The following is a 13,678-nucleotide window of genomic DNA, read 5'->3' as shown; positions in this document are numbered from 1 at the left end:
ACAAATGCTAGATATACCAACACTAATGAATCCTACTTATGTCTTGCTGTGTTCAAAATTATAATCAGAAGTAAAAGTATCCAAGAATTCCGTCCCAAGAATTATAAACTCAAAAATAATAATAACTAGAAACCGAAAATAATATCGTTCTGTAACCTCAAAAGCATTTACCGACCCGCTCATCTGGCACCAACCCACAGTTCACCAGTTTGATACATAATACAACCGATAACGTAGTTAACGAGCTGCTGACACTGCTTCAATTGCACTGCCTAATGGCCACGCAGCCTCAACCAATGAATTTTGGTACTCAACTTTTTTCACAAGTGTAATCTGTTGCTGAGGCTGCAGAGCTGTTCAAAAACACACGATTAAATTTACTTAACGGTTTAAATAAAATATAGCTAAACGAGCTGAACCCGTGATTCAACTTCAACTTACCAAAACCATCAACAAGCAAAGTGTATTGATACACAAGATCCATGCATATATATGGTAAGTTACCGGACTCCACGTGAGGATATTTAGATTTGGCATCTTCAAGTGTGGTCGCACATGCACCTTGAGCCGCCTTCTGGAATTCTGCTGGACTAACTGTGGCAACAGGTTTACTTGCATCGACAAAACCGGCCTAGATACATAATTATGTGAGTTTTTATAAAGATTCTTGAAGGATATATGTTCATAACAATAGCAATAACAATAATAATAGTGATACCTCAGCAGCACGATCGAAAAAGAAGGAAGCCACAAAAAGATTCTTTTGACCGTCACCACCACCACCGTTCCATACACCACCAAATGTACATTTCATGTGCGTGCAAGTCGGTTCGTTAACTTTCAGGGCTTTTATTGCTGCTTCCCTGCACTTGTTCCAGTTTGAACCGGAAGGAAGAGCCGAAGCTTTGTAATCATTTCCTCCACATTTATATACCCCTAAAATATATGACAAAATTATACAATTAATATAACCATTTTATAACAAATAAGAAGGAAACAATTAACATAACCATTAAGCATACCATCATAGCCAGCCAAAATGCATGGATTATCAGAATCTTTTTCAAGTCCAAGAATCTCAGCTCGAGCTGCCAATAATCCGTACTTCAAGTAACTGCGCCACCAAAAAGATTACATCTTTATGTTTCTTTTATTATATTGTTTTGTTGTTTTTAAAATATATAAATAAAGAGGCAAACCTGTGAACATAAAGATAATATTTTTGACCCATGAGAAACATTTCCTTAACATAAGTATCTTCTCCGTTTGTTATTCTTGGAGCCTTTGCAGCATCCTCTTCTGAAATAGCATACGCCATTTGAACCGATCCACCACCAAGATCAACTACCCCAACTGTCTGTGAATATTTCTTGCCTAATTTCTTAAGAAGATAGTTTATGGTCACCTGTAAGCATTAACAAGATATTAAAAAGTGAAACAAATGTAAAATAAGTACAAGGCTTACGCTAATAAGTAATAAAACATACCCATTGATAAGCGCCTTCTTGAGTTCCATCCAAAACAGTAACCCAATCATCGTCCGATTTTAGGCTGCTCTTAACTTTAAGAACATCTTTCACCTATATTAACATAAAATCTATTGTTATACAAGATAAAGAAACCGTTAGTTATTTTTTTTTGTAGTGTTTAGTATTTACAGCTTGCAAAATTCGTTCAGATGCATCAACTCCTAACTGTCTCAGACCTGCAGTTGCCTGCATATATATGTATAAAGATATATAAGTGCACAGCTGTAATAAAATTCTAAAGTGGTATTACTTGTATGCAATAATACAAATCACTAACTCCAACTTTGACAGGTGTTTTTTCGCGCATAGCTTGTGGAACAACCACTTCTGCTTTCTCTAACAGAGGCAGGAGAGAATCTGCAGCCTCTTTCGGGTCGGCTGCGTGCGCACTCAAACCTGGTTTCAACTACAATATAGAAGTAATCATTACTTGTTTGATGATCCTAATAGACTTATTGGTTAAGTACATAGAAGAAAAACACAATCTTTTTTTATTATGTCCATCTTACAGGCTGAGCTAGTGAATGCGATGCACCAAATGGTGATGTGAATGCACCTAACGGTATCTAGTGAATGTAAACTATTGAACGTGCATGTATATTGTATGATAGATCTTGTTAGGACATTGTATAATCAACAGTTGTTGTCCCACTGAGTAAAAGCGAACTTTACTTAGGCATACATTTTTATTTAATATACATTATGTTACAGGACTCTTCGGGATGAATTCGACCATTGTTGGAAAAATCATATTTAATCGGCGACTAGTCGCGGATTAGAGGAATAAATAATCTTTGGGTAATCAGCAAAAAGATAGGTAGTCAGACCTAATTGGTCAAGCAGTTTCCGGCCAAATTCTGGTGATTCCGTATATATGTATACACAAAATGTGCGTGTGTGTGTATATATAGAGGGACGTTCATTGGGGAACCACAAAAAGATGGGGAACCATAATTTTACTGTTTACATGTAAAAGACTCATTTTAACATGTACAAAAATTCATTTTTGAATAATTTTTTACGGAGTTTTTGCATACAAACACATGTGGAAAGCATTCTTATAATATAAACTCATTTTTATAACAAAAACATTTTACTTTTTTTGTAACTGTTTTAATTAGAACGGCTTCTACATGTGTTTATATGTAAAAGCTCCAAATAATATTAATGTAAAAATGACCTTTTTTACATGTAAAACACATGGTTTCCCAATGAACTCACCCCCTATATAGATACATATTTAAAACTGAAAACTACATATAAAAGTTCCAGGCCGATTAATCGTTAGTCCTACTCCACCACCCAACTGGCGACTAGCAAGTTCTACAACATTGAATTGGACACAGGACTCGCAAGATTCAAAGATCTAATAGTGTAACAAATGTAATCAACAAGATTTTATATTTCTTGAAAATAATGTAATGTTCTAGACTTCTATCATTAACAGAAATTGACACATTCCACCAGATCTACTTCAATTTCTAACCTAAACTACAGTTCACTGCACATAATTGTTAATAAACCTAGCCTAATTGCATTATACCTAAACTACAGTCCCTCTGGCTTTTGATACCTTTGGCTCCTTGGCACCGGAAGCTATCCGTTTCCTAACCAGGGTCCAACGGGTTGTGCATAGCAATGTGTCGACTCCAAAGGGGCAGGGGTATGTCTTTAGCAGGTTAGGGTTTGCAATTCAGAAAGGGGTGGCGGCGCAGCTTGTTGCCCGCCTACCTGCTATGTTGATGTAATATCTATGTTTCTATATAATGAATATTAATTATACCATAACAACAATAACACAAAAATCAACAACATAGACCAATCAAATTTCCTGCTCAAAAAGCTCAAGTCCGCTACCAGTAACAAAAATTTTCAACTTTGCATAATATTTTTCTCGAGATTTTTCATATAAACACATGTAGAAAGTGTCCTAATAATAAAAATTCATTTTCGTAATAATAAATTTTATTTACCTTTTTTTAACTGCTTCTTTAACTTTTTAAAATTTTAATTAAAACGGCTTCTACATGTGTTTATATGTAAAAACTCCAAAAAAATCATGTAAATATAACTTTTTTACTTGTAAAATAGATTTTACGTCTAGCGAGTTCTACAACATTGAATTGGGAACCGGGGAACCATTACGTTTACATGTGAAAAGCTCATAAAAAAACTAATTTTCACATGTACAAAATTCATTTTTGCATAAACTTTTTCAGAGTTTTTGCATATAAACACATGTAGAAAGCGTTCTAAACTTCTAATAGTAAAAAAAATCATATTTGTAATAAAAAAATTATTTACTTTTTTTACCTGCTTTTATAATTTTTAATTAAAACAGATTCTACATGTGTTTATATGTAAAAACTCCAACAAATATTATGTAAAAATGACTTTCTTGGGGGATGTTTGGGATTTCCTTATTTTACCTCCTTATAAGTTACAATTTTGTAACTTATTAACTTATCCCCTGAAAATACCAAACACCTTTTAACTTTTTTCAAAAGTTAATAAGTCATAAGCTGCTTAAAATAAGCAATCCCAAATACCACCTTATATGTAAGCAGCCCGACTATCGTAAGATTCAAAGATCTAAGGGTTTTACAAATCTAATCAGTTTGATTTTATATTTCTTGAACATAATGTAATGTTCTATCATTAACAGAAACTAACACATTACACCGGATGATCTATTTCAATTTCTAAGCTAATTGCATTTTTAATAAACCTGACCTAACTGCATTGCCATCCGTACGTATTAGCCAGATCTCAATTTTACAATAATGCAATTCCGGATCTCAATAATAATAATAATAACAATGTAATGTTCTAGCGTTACTGTAACGCAAACCGACGCCGGATCTACTTCAGTTCCTAACCTAAACTACACTTCATTGCACATAATTGCTAATAAAGCTCACCTAACTGCAAAATCAACAACATAGAGCAATCAAATTACCTGTTCAAAGAGCTCAATTCTATCACCAATCCTCACAAGATCCATTATATAATAATAATAATAATAATAATAATATAATTTTTATCATTAATGAAAATTGACGCATTACTAATTATATGCAATGCCCAATACCCGACGAGTAATGGACCGGGTATGGAACACGGTTTCACAAACATGTATGGGACTGCCCGACTAGCAAGTTCTACACATTGAATTGGCTAGAGAACTCAAGATTTTATATTTCTCGAAAATAATAATGTAATTTTCTATCATTAACGTAACACATCGACGCCGGATCTACTTCAAATTCTAACCTAAACAGTTGTTCAAAAAACTCGCGGCTCGAAGCTCAGGCTCGCTCGATAAAAGCTCGAATAAAACTAGCTAAAAAAACTTGATCTGAAACAACCCTAAGCTTAGTCGACTCATATTTATAACCGAGCTAAACTCAACCCAAGCTCGGCTTGGCTCGTTGGCTCATTAACACAAACTAACACATTCCACCTAATATATCTCCATTTCACATAATTGTTAATAAACCTGACCAAACTAGTAACTACATTGCCATCCCTACGTATTAACCGGATCTCAGTTTTACTAATAATGCAATGCCGGATCTCAATATTAATAATAATAATAATGATATGTTCTAGCATTACTGTAACGCAAACCGACGCTAGATCTACATCAATTCCTAACCTAAACCACACTTCATTGCATTATTATTATATCATAACAAAGATAACACGAATTACCTGCTCAAAGAGCTCAAGTCCATCACCAATCCTGACAAGATCCAACTTCTGATCAAAACAAAACACATGAACTCTACTCCCCGAACTCCCAGCATCAAACACCACCGCATACTTATTACTCCCCGGGTCCATTCGCACCGCATAATTCGGCGAAAACTTCCGGTTCGATGAGACTCCACCAACACCACCATCAACCGGAGCCCTAGGCATTAAACACAACACAAACGTGACAAGTAAAACAGGCACCGAAATGACCAAAATAGCCCCGCGGTAACGGTTTATTTTATCGGATAACGACTCGTTATGTGGCTGACGGCGTTTAATCATTTTGTCAGTTAGTAGTTGTTGTTGATCTGATGACGTGGCGAAGACCTGGCCTTCTAGAAGCTCGGCGGCGGAGGGAGATCGGTACCGGATCTGGCCGTTGCCGGCGGCAGCTGCGGCGGCGGCGGCGGCGGATGACGGAGATTTGTGAGAAGAAGAGGTATCCTGTACGGACTCCAGCTCGATTCGAATTGGCCGATCGGATCGATCGGGTCGGGTCGGATCGGATCGGTTGGAGAATAATAATAATAATATTAATAATAATGTGGTGGTGGTGGTTGTTAGATTCCGATCGGAGGTGGTTATATATAGGCTAGTGGTTTTGGGGCGTGTTGTTAACGAGTAATGAATCAAGTGAGTATTAATTTGAAGTTTAATTAAGTTTAACTGCAGCAAAGGGACACGCCTTTACGTGGTTTGGACAAAATGCATAAAAGGGTATGTTATTTGGGTTTCGGGTTGTTCGGGTTTGAGCTCAAAACAAATTGGCTAGAGAATTGAACTAAATAAGTTCGGTTTGTTCTGGTTTCGAGTTAAATGGGTCGGGAAAATTCGGGTCGGGTTTCGGGTTTAACAAATTAAAAAAATTTATCCACCTTTTACAATATCATAAATTAAAAAAAAAAATATATTCCAACCCGTTATAAAACCATAACATACAGCCATATTCAACAATAACATATAATCTATACTTTATATAATACACTAACAAGGGCAAATTAAGACACCGATTTTTAAGTAATTTACAACACTTAAAGCATTAGGTACATGTGTTAGTAAGGGTAAACATGTCTTTTAAACATAATCCATTCAACTTACAAGTTTGGTCTCTCACTTTAACCATATTAAGTTTTTAATTTAACTTGTAAACTAACTTCTCACCCATAATTTTTAAACGACTATAGCCTTTCCATACGTTAATATTTTTATAAACAGATTGATATGATATTGTTGTAATTTTTTTCATTTTAAATAAATTAATATGTTACGTAGGGGTGTTCAGTGTCGGTTTTCATGGTTTTTAAGTTAAACTTGTGAGTCCAACCGTTAATACTGATTTTTTGTCGTCCAAAACCAAACTCAACCATTGAAAGTTGAAACCGAATCGTTACTAATGGTCTGGTTTCAGTTTGGTTTCACAATTTAAACTTTAATAATAAATTTAGTTTAAAATAATTAATAACTTAAATGTACCATCAATTTTAACTAAAAACCAACATAATATGATACTTGAGATGATCATAAATAAAAAATGATAATTTTAGCCACATAAATGGTAAATATTAATGGAAGATCTAGGACGCGAAATAATAACAACAAAGATCACAAAGAAATCATATTGCAATTAGGTTAATTTACAGTCTTTTCTGGTTTCATATGGCCGGTTTTCCGATATAAACCACGAACCAACCGTTCACTACGTTTTGAAAATTTTGAAACCGACCAACAAACCGAAAGTAAAAAAGAAAAAAGAAATCAAACCAATGATCGAGTTAAACGATTTCAAGGTTTTAACCGAACCATAAACACTTATATTTGTACGTGATTAACAAGTTCAAACACCCCGCTGCATCGCGCGGGCACCCGTCTAGTATTTAGTAAAGCATGAAATTTATCATACAAGCATGCATTAGACGTGATAGAGTGTTGTAGCATGGGGATCAATACTTGTGTAGATTGAAGAAACATGTTCAATACACATTGGTTTAAATACTATATTATATAAGTTTTTGAATTGAAGATATATTCTCAACATGCTTTATGGTAATTAATACATTGGGATGTGATAAATCCAATATTAATTGGAGTATTGAGAACAGCCGTACAAGAATATATAAGGTCACTTTGTTACTTCACCGCTCTACCGTATAAAATTAGGGATGCATGCATTGATGTATTATACTTCGGGTTATTCGGGTAAACCCGAATTTGGGTATTTCAACCCAATACCGACCACGAATATTTTACCTTGGGTTCGGGTTAGGAGTTTTACCGGTTCAGGTGAATCGGGTCGGGTTGTTCAGGTCCCGGGTCGCTTCAAGTCGGGTTCGTTATTCGGGTACGGTTAAAAAACACACCCCTACTTCCCATCGATTCCTCCTAATTTATAACCAAATTAACCGATAAAACCGAGTCGTATCGAAAATTGGTGACTTGGTTAAATGATTTTTTGAAACCCATAATAGGGGTAGAGGTGGGCAAATAAACCGGTTAACCAAATCAACACGAAAACTGAACCGAAATCGAAGCGGTTTTGACTTTTGTTGACCAAACCAAATCTGTTTCAACCCAAACCAGTTTTAAACCAGTTTGTGCACCTCTAATAATGGGTTGGTTATGGTTTACGAGGTTTCCATCCCCATCAAAACAAATCAAAATGATGATATGTATATTTTTGTAAAAATTATAGATTATATGTATTTTTTGATACTATGTAGCTAGTCAACAGAATTTGAAGTTTGGATTTCAGACAAAAATAATGTGCAATTATAATGTTTTGAGCTATTTTATCTAGGTATAAATTTATGGTTAATCGGTCATAACCGATCGACAATGACCTGCAAAACAAATTAACCGAAACCATCATAATCGATAGGTCATGGTTATCTATTTACCTACATCCCGGTTATGGTTATGATTTTGGGCCAAATTTAACCCATTCACACCCTCGGTTTAAATTAGTCGAAACATAAGATACTCGAGATTGGTTTGCTACAAACTTGAAATGATACAATGCTTAAATGAGCTTAAATATTATTTAAATTGAACCGGAGTTTACACATACCAAACTTGTTTAGCTTCGCGATAGAATTGTGATAAAAATAAATAAATAATATGTTATTTTTATGTGTAATAATAACATATACAAAGATATTATATATCTATATAAATGAAATAGTTCTTGATAAATAATAGTAAATGAGTTGAGCTCTAGTTTGAAACTTAGTCACATGGTGAGCTTGGGTTTAAACATAAAGCTTGGATAAGCCGAGTTTAAGCTAAGTTGACTTGTTTATGTTTTTTTGTTATGCATGGGTTTCTTTCATGTCAATTGTTTGTAATTCACTAGTTTTCAAAGTCACTCCATTTGTGGTTTAATTAATAAGGGCATGGAAACTTGCCAATATTTTAATTAAAATATCCTTATTTAAGAAAAAAGTTTAACGTCGTTGAGGCAGAGAAAATTTAATGTAATTGAGGTAAGGTAGCAAGAAGGCGTGATCAACCATATCATGCGCCTTTAGAATCACAAGCTAAATCGTCGTATGATTTGTAGTGTATGTATTAGTTACCCATACATTATAGTGTTCAGAATGTCACATTCTTTATCAAAAGATGAGAACATAACATGTACAGTTATACACCGTGAAAATTGCAAATACTCAAAACACATTACTAGAAAAAGAAACAAGGCATGTCCTAGTTCAGTATGTCTTTAATGACTTAACAATTGCATCATCCTAAGAAAAAAAATGACACTTGCAATTAAAGAGTCTACTCATATTCTACTTTGTTGTCATGAAAACACCACTCTAATCCAAGCCAAAATGCATTACTAATGGTATATACATTTGCCAACATTACAATGAACATATCGTTGGTGAACACACAACATACTATTCTCACCTTGATAATTTAAATACAGATCTTGTTAATTTTTCCTCACATAGTTGCATATTGGATTATTTGTTATTTTTGTATAATATATGAAAGAGTAAACTGCGGTTTTCGTCTATGTGGTTTATCCAAATTTACGGTTTTAGTCAAGTAGTTTCAAATATGCGATTTTCGTCCATGTGGTTTTATTTCACTTGCAATTAAACCCAAGCCCACTAACCTCGTTAAGTCTGGTCGTTAAACCCATCAGTGTGCCCCTCACGTGAGACGCATTTTTGTCCTTTTTCTACCCAAATAAACCCAAACCCTAATTCACAAGCCCCTTCACGTGAGGAGTTGATGTATATTTGAGGGAAAAAAAGACAAAAGTGCCCCTCATGGGAGTGGCACGCTGATGAGTTTCACGATCAGACTTAACGGGGTTAGTAGGGTCGGGTTTAATTGCAAGCAAAATGAAACTACATGAACGAAAATCACATATTTAAAATTATTAGACTGAAACCGCATATTTAAACAAACCACATGAACAAAAACCGTAGTTCAAAAAAGATGCAATTTCAATGCAGGTAAACTTATTTGGTGTCGGTTAGTCTCAAGATAATGGGATCAGACCAACTAATGCTTAGACCTAAAGTTAAATTTCTATTTTCTGTAAAATAATAAGAAATTTTATTGCAGCCGACACACAAGTTGTATTATGGTACAACTCACGATGGAAAAAAGAAAACGTTTGACCACGTGCCAACTTGTGTTAAAACTTATAAAAGCATATTTATGTAAAAACCTATTAACATATGTCACTATGTCAGTGTTTTTTTTTGTTCATATAAGTTTAACTACAATATAACAACCATTTCAATCCAATTTAACTTACCAATTTTATGTACTTCATTAAAAAAATTCAAATTATTATTTTATATATTTATATTTCTAATTTTTTTTTTTTTGCCAAGTGAAAAGAATGATAACCATGTACTAACAATTATAAAATGATTGTAAGATGTTATAGGAATGAATTCCGTTTAATCTTATATAAATCAGTGTCATTTATATGGTACTAGGGGTAAAAAGGCATAAATACTTTTCACGTGACCCTTTTCAGGCTGATTTCACCTTTGAAGGTGGTGGAAAGATGAAACGGAAAATCCATGCTGCCGAAATTGCCCCTACAAATGGAGAAATCCAGTAAACATAAAATTGCTCCCATGTGTTGTGCCGATTGTTTACGTATGCCCATCCAAATGCCTACATAAAAGACATGAAACAGATCAAATCAATATCGACAATGTAAAATTACTAAAATACCCTTTACTTACCCAAATTAAGCAAACAAATGTAAAAATTACCCTTTTCTAGTTGCATATTGTCCTTGTTAAATAATTTTCAACTAAAAAGTTTGCATCATTAGAATTAGTAATGAAAATTGTAATGAAAATGACTAATATACCCCTCACACGCCCTTATATTGGTTGTGTGTAGTGACAGTGATAGTGACATTGACATTGACATTGACATTGACAGGACCCAAACTTGTTAACTGGGGTCATAATAGATTTATCTTATTTACTAACTATATTTATGCGGTCAAACTTATCTTTTTCTTAAGAGAATCCAACTAATTCTAGTTAAGGGGTCAATGGACCCGTATTTGTGTAAGCAATAAGCAAATAAACAACTTTAGCAATCAACTAACACGTCTTTTACATGGTACATTTGCAACATTCTAACAAATCCGTAAAGCTTACATTGGCGGGATTTATTGAAGGACCCGTATAACCTCGACCGAAAACACAAGGGTCATCATCGACATCGAAAGCAACCAATTTATCATAATAATGCTTTTAGGTCCCCTTAGGATAATGTAGAGGACACACATGGTACTTGTGAAAGTCAATATGCTTTCAGCAAGTGCACCGGTATGCATATCTACTTTTAAAGAAGGTCCTCCTAGTGTATATTTGTATTTCGATGGCATGAGTTCGAGAACCGCAAATGCACCCCCAACTGCGCCAGCTGCCTGTCAAGAAAACGAGTATAGTTGGGATCATCTTTGGTATTTGTGTAACATATGACTTTTGTATCAACCAACATTATTTGCTTGTGCATGAGGAGCCAAAAGATTTATTTTCGGTACCCGAGTGAAATGTATTTGTGATATCCGAGGCCAGACAATTATCGGTTCGGTTTCCAGATTATTCAAGGTTTAGGATTTTATATGATTCTAACAAATAAACTGAATCTGAATCAAACCCACTTCATTAAGGTTAAAACTGAGCCGAAAACCGAATTTGAGTTCATATCAGTTTTTCATTTTCTTCTACCAAATAAACTGAATAAAAAAAAATCATATAAACTTTTTTAAAAAATGTTTTTACCAATATTTGTTAAGTTATATAATAGGATATCAAGGGTTCAATTCATGTGGAGTGTAACATTTAGACAAAAAAAAGCTAAATGACAAAAATTAAAGAACTTTATTTTGTTATTCGGTTTATTTGGGTTACTCGGTTTAAACCAAATTTAGAACGGGACCGAAAACCAAATTACCATTTTAGTTTTGATTAAAAACCAAATTTGTAATTAGGTTTGGTTTTAATCAATTTCACCGTTCGGTTTCATTTTCAAATGAATAATATCGCGGTTTGCTCTTGACTCAATAATATGTTGACCTTAGAAGTCAAACAAAATTCATGTCAATTTATGGTTCAAGTTCAACCTTGATCTGACTGACCTCAAAAGTCAAACCGTACAATTGAATTTTGACTTTCGAGATTCAACAAACGACAAACTCAGGGATCAAAACTCTCATTCAGTCTACACCCATTACAACTCCCACTAATCACCTGAGCAGGAAACCGAACAGCAGCGGAAATGAGAGAATCACCACCTACGCCAACGGCATAAAATGCAGCAGTACCGGCTGGATTAAAACTAGCGCCACCTAACACCGCCCCAACGAAACCAAACACGAACAAGAGTATGAACACGAGCGACATTGTGATGAAAAGCGACGCCATCCCTTGGATGCCAATAGCTTTAACAATGACGGAAGTGGCTGCACCAAGACACGAAGCACAAAACACCCACAAAAACGTCAACACACCGTCACCAACCGCCACCTTAACCAACCCCATATCAGTTTTTTTCCAATACCAAGAAACCTCTTTCAAAGAGAAACAATTATATACAAACAATTTCAATATAAAATTTATTTAATGACACCTTGGTGTTATATCATATATGTGTGATGAACCAACTACCATGAATCTATTTTGTAGAAGTTTGAGGTAAAAGTTTGGTGCTCAATAGAGGTACACAAAATACCTCGTTTCGGACCCGACCCAGAACTAGTTCCCACACCAGAACTAGTTCCTACACGTACCTATCCCGCAGATTAGACCTGGTACTGGGTTTCTCCCCAAACCTGTACCTAGAACCAGACCCGACCTGGACCGGCCAGATCCATTCCCAACTTTACTCGGTCAAGACCCGACCCGACCCGACCCTACCCGAAACTTGAAAAAAATGCATGGTTCCGGACCCGACCTGGAATAGGTTCCTACCCGTACCTGACCTCGCGGGTACGACCTGATATTAGGTTTCTCCCCAGACCTGTACCCGGAACCAGATCCGACCTGGACCCACCAGAACCATTTCCAACTTTACTCGGTCAAAACCCAACCCGATCCGACCCTACCTGAAACCCAAAAAAAAAAACCGATTATACCCAAAACCGGTTCCTACGGACCTGGTTTTGACTTTTGTTGACCATACCAATAACCGGTTCCTACCCGTACACGACCCACAGGTACGACCTTGGTATTAGGCTTTCCCCAGACCCGCAGAAACTAATTCCACCTTTACCCAGTTAAAACTAAATACGATAAAAACCCGATCAAATACCCTGCTATACCCGAAACTGGTTCATACCCGACCCGGTTTTGACTTTTGTTGACCATACGCGAAACCTGTTCCTAATAATATCCGGTTTGTACACCTCTAGTGCTCACTAAAGACTACAATAAATTAACTTTAAAATAATATATAGGCCTTGAAGTCTAAATCTAGTGATGGGTAATATTAGGACACAAAACAACACAATAAAAAACATAACACAATATTCCAAGATTCAACCAACCAACCCAACACAAAGGCATTATTTCAACAACTTTGCAATACTCATATTATTTGTTAATACCACTAAAAGTCTCCCTATAAACATAATGATAATAATCATAATACTGCTGACTGCTGTTTGTTATTACACGAACATGTAAGCGCTGTAGTCTTATTCGGTAGCCTTGCCTTTGCGCCTGCTGCTGGTTTCAAGAAGGTAACAAACCATTGAATCGACATCGTCACCGAATATGCTGTAAGCTTCCATTGCCTGCACATAACTGAACCCCATTGACAGCACCATTTGCATACTGTTACATAGCACTGATCCTTCTGAACCGCCCGTGCTCTCGCTTCCTGATGGCCCTGCCAAATTC

The 13,678-nt window shown here is 35.4% G+C and overlaps 2 protein-coding genes across 2 annotated transcripts; both read right to left on the bottom strand.

Annotated features, from left to right (window-relative positions):
- Positions 1–36: 36 nt before the first annotated feature.
- LOC143594993 (apyrase 2-like) lies at positions 37–5,790 on the bottom strand. The gene is made up of 9 exons (XM_077074156.1): positions 5,244–5,790; positions 1,807–1,935; positions 1,659–1,715; positions 1,488–1,580; positions 1,200–1,405; positions 1,023–1,114; positions 719–936; positions 442–631; positions 37–353 (listed from the first exon to the last, which is right to left on the bottom strand). Exons 1-9 carry the CDS (start codon positions 5,568–5,570, stop codon positions 238–240), a joined length of 1,428 nt encoding a protein of 475 aa, XP_076930271.1. The 5' UTR covers positions 5,571–5,790; the 3' UTR covers positions 37–237.
- A 5,151-nt stretch (positions 5,791–10,941) lies between these two features.
- On the bottom strand, positions 10,942–12,323 carry LOC143594992 (aquaporin SIP1-1-like). Its single transcript, XM_077074155.1, has 2 exons — positions 12,029–12,323; positions 10,942–11,202 (listed from the first exon to the last, which is right to left on the bottom strand). Exons 1-2 carry the CDS (start codon positions 12,317–12,319, stop codon positions 10,942–10,944), a joined length of 552 nt encoding a protein of 183 aa, XP_076930270.1. The 5' UTR covers positions 12,320–12,323.
- Between the last annotated feature and the right edge of the window lie 1,355 nt (positions 12,324–13,678).

Source organism: Bidens hawaiensis, unplaced genomic scaffold (assembly GCF_021521415.1).
Source record: "Bidens hawaiensis isolate Kalapana, Puna unplaced genomic scaffold, B.hawaiensis_p1.1 tig00044496_1, whole genome shotgun sequence".
Taxonomy (NCBI): Eukaryota; Viridiplantae; Streptophyta; class Magnoliopsida; order Asterales; family Asteraceae; genus Bidens; species Bidens hawaiensis.
The sequence above is the reverse complement of the archived record's forward strand: the minus strand, read 5'-3'. Positions and strand labels throughout refer to the sequence as shown.

Coding starts and splice junctions, on each gene's coding strand:
- LOC143594993 (XM_077074156.1), bottom strand. CDS start 5,570: ATGATTAAACGCCGTCAGCCACATAACGAGTCGTTATCCGATAAAATA. Junction 632..718: donor TTTTCGATCGTGCTGCTGAG/GTATCACTATTA, acceptor TTATGTATCTAG/GCCGGTTTTGTCGATGCAAG. Junction 354..441: donor TTTGCTTGTTGATGGTTTTG/GTAAGTTGAAGT, acceptor GTTTTTGAACAG/CTCTGCAGCCTCAGCAACAG.
- LOC143594992 (XM_077074155.1), bottom strand. CDS start 12,319: ATGGGGTTGGTTAAGGTGGCGGTTGGTGACGGTGTGTTGACGTTTTTG. Junction 11,203..12,028: donor CTGTTCGGTTTCCTGCTCAG/GTGATTAGTGGG, acceptor TTTTCTTGACAG/GCAGCTGGCGCAGTTGGGGG.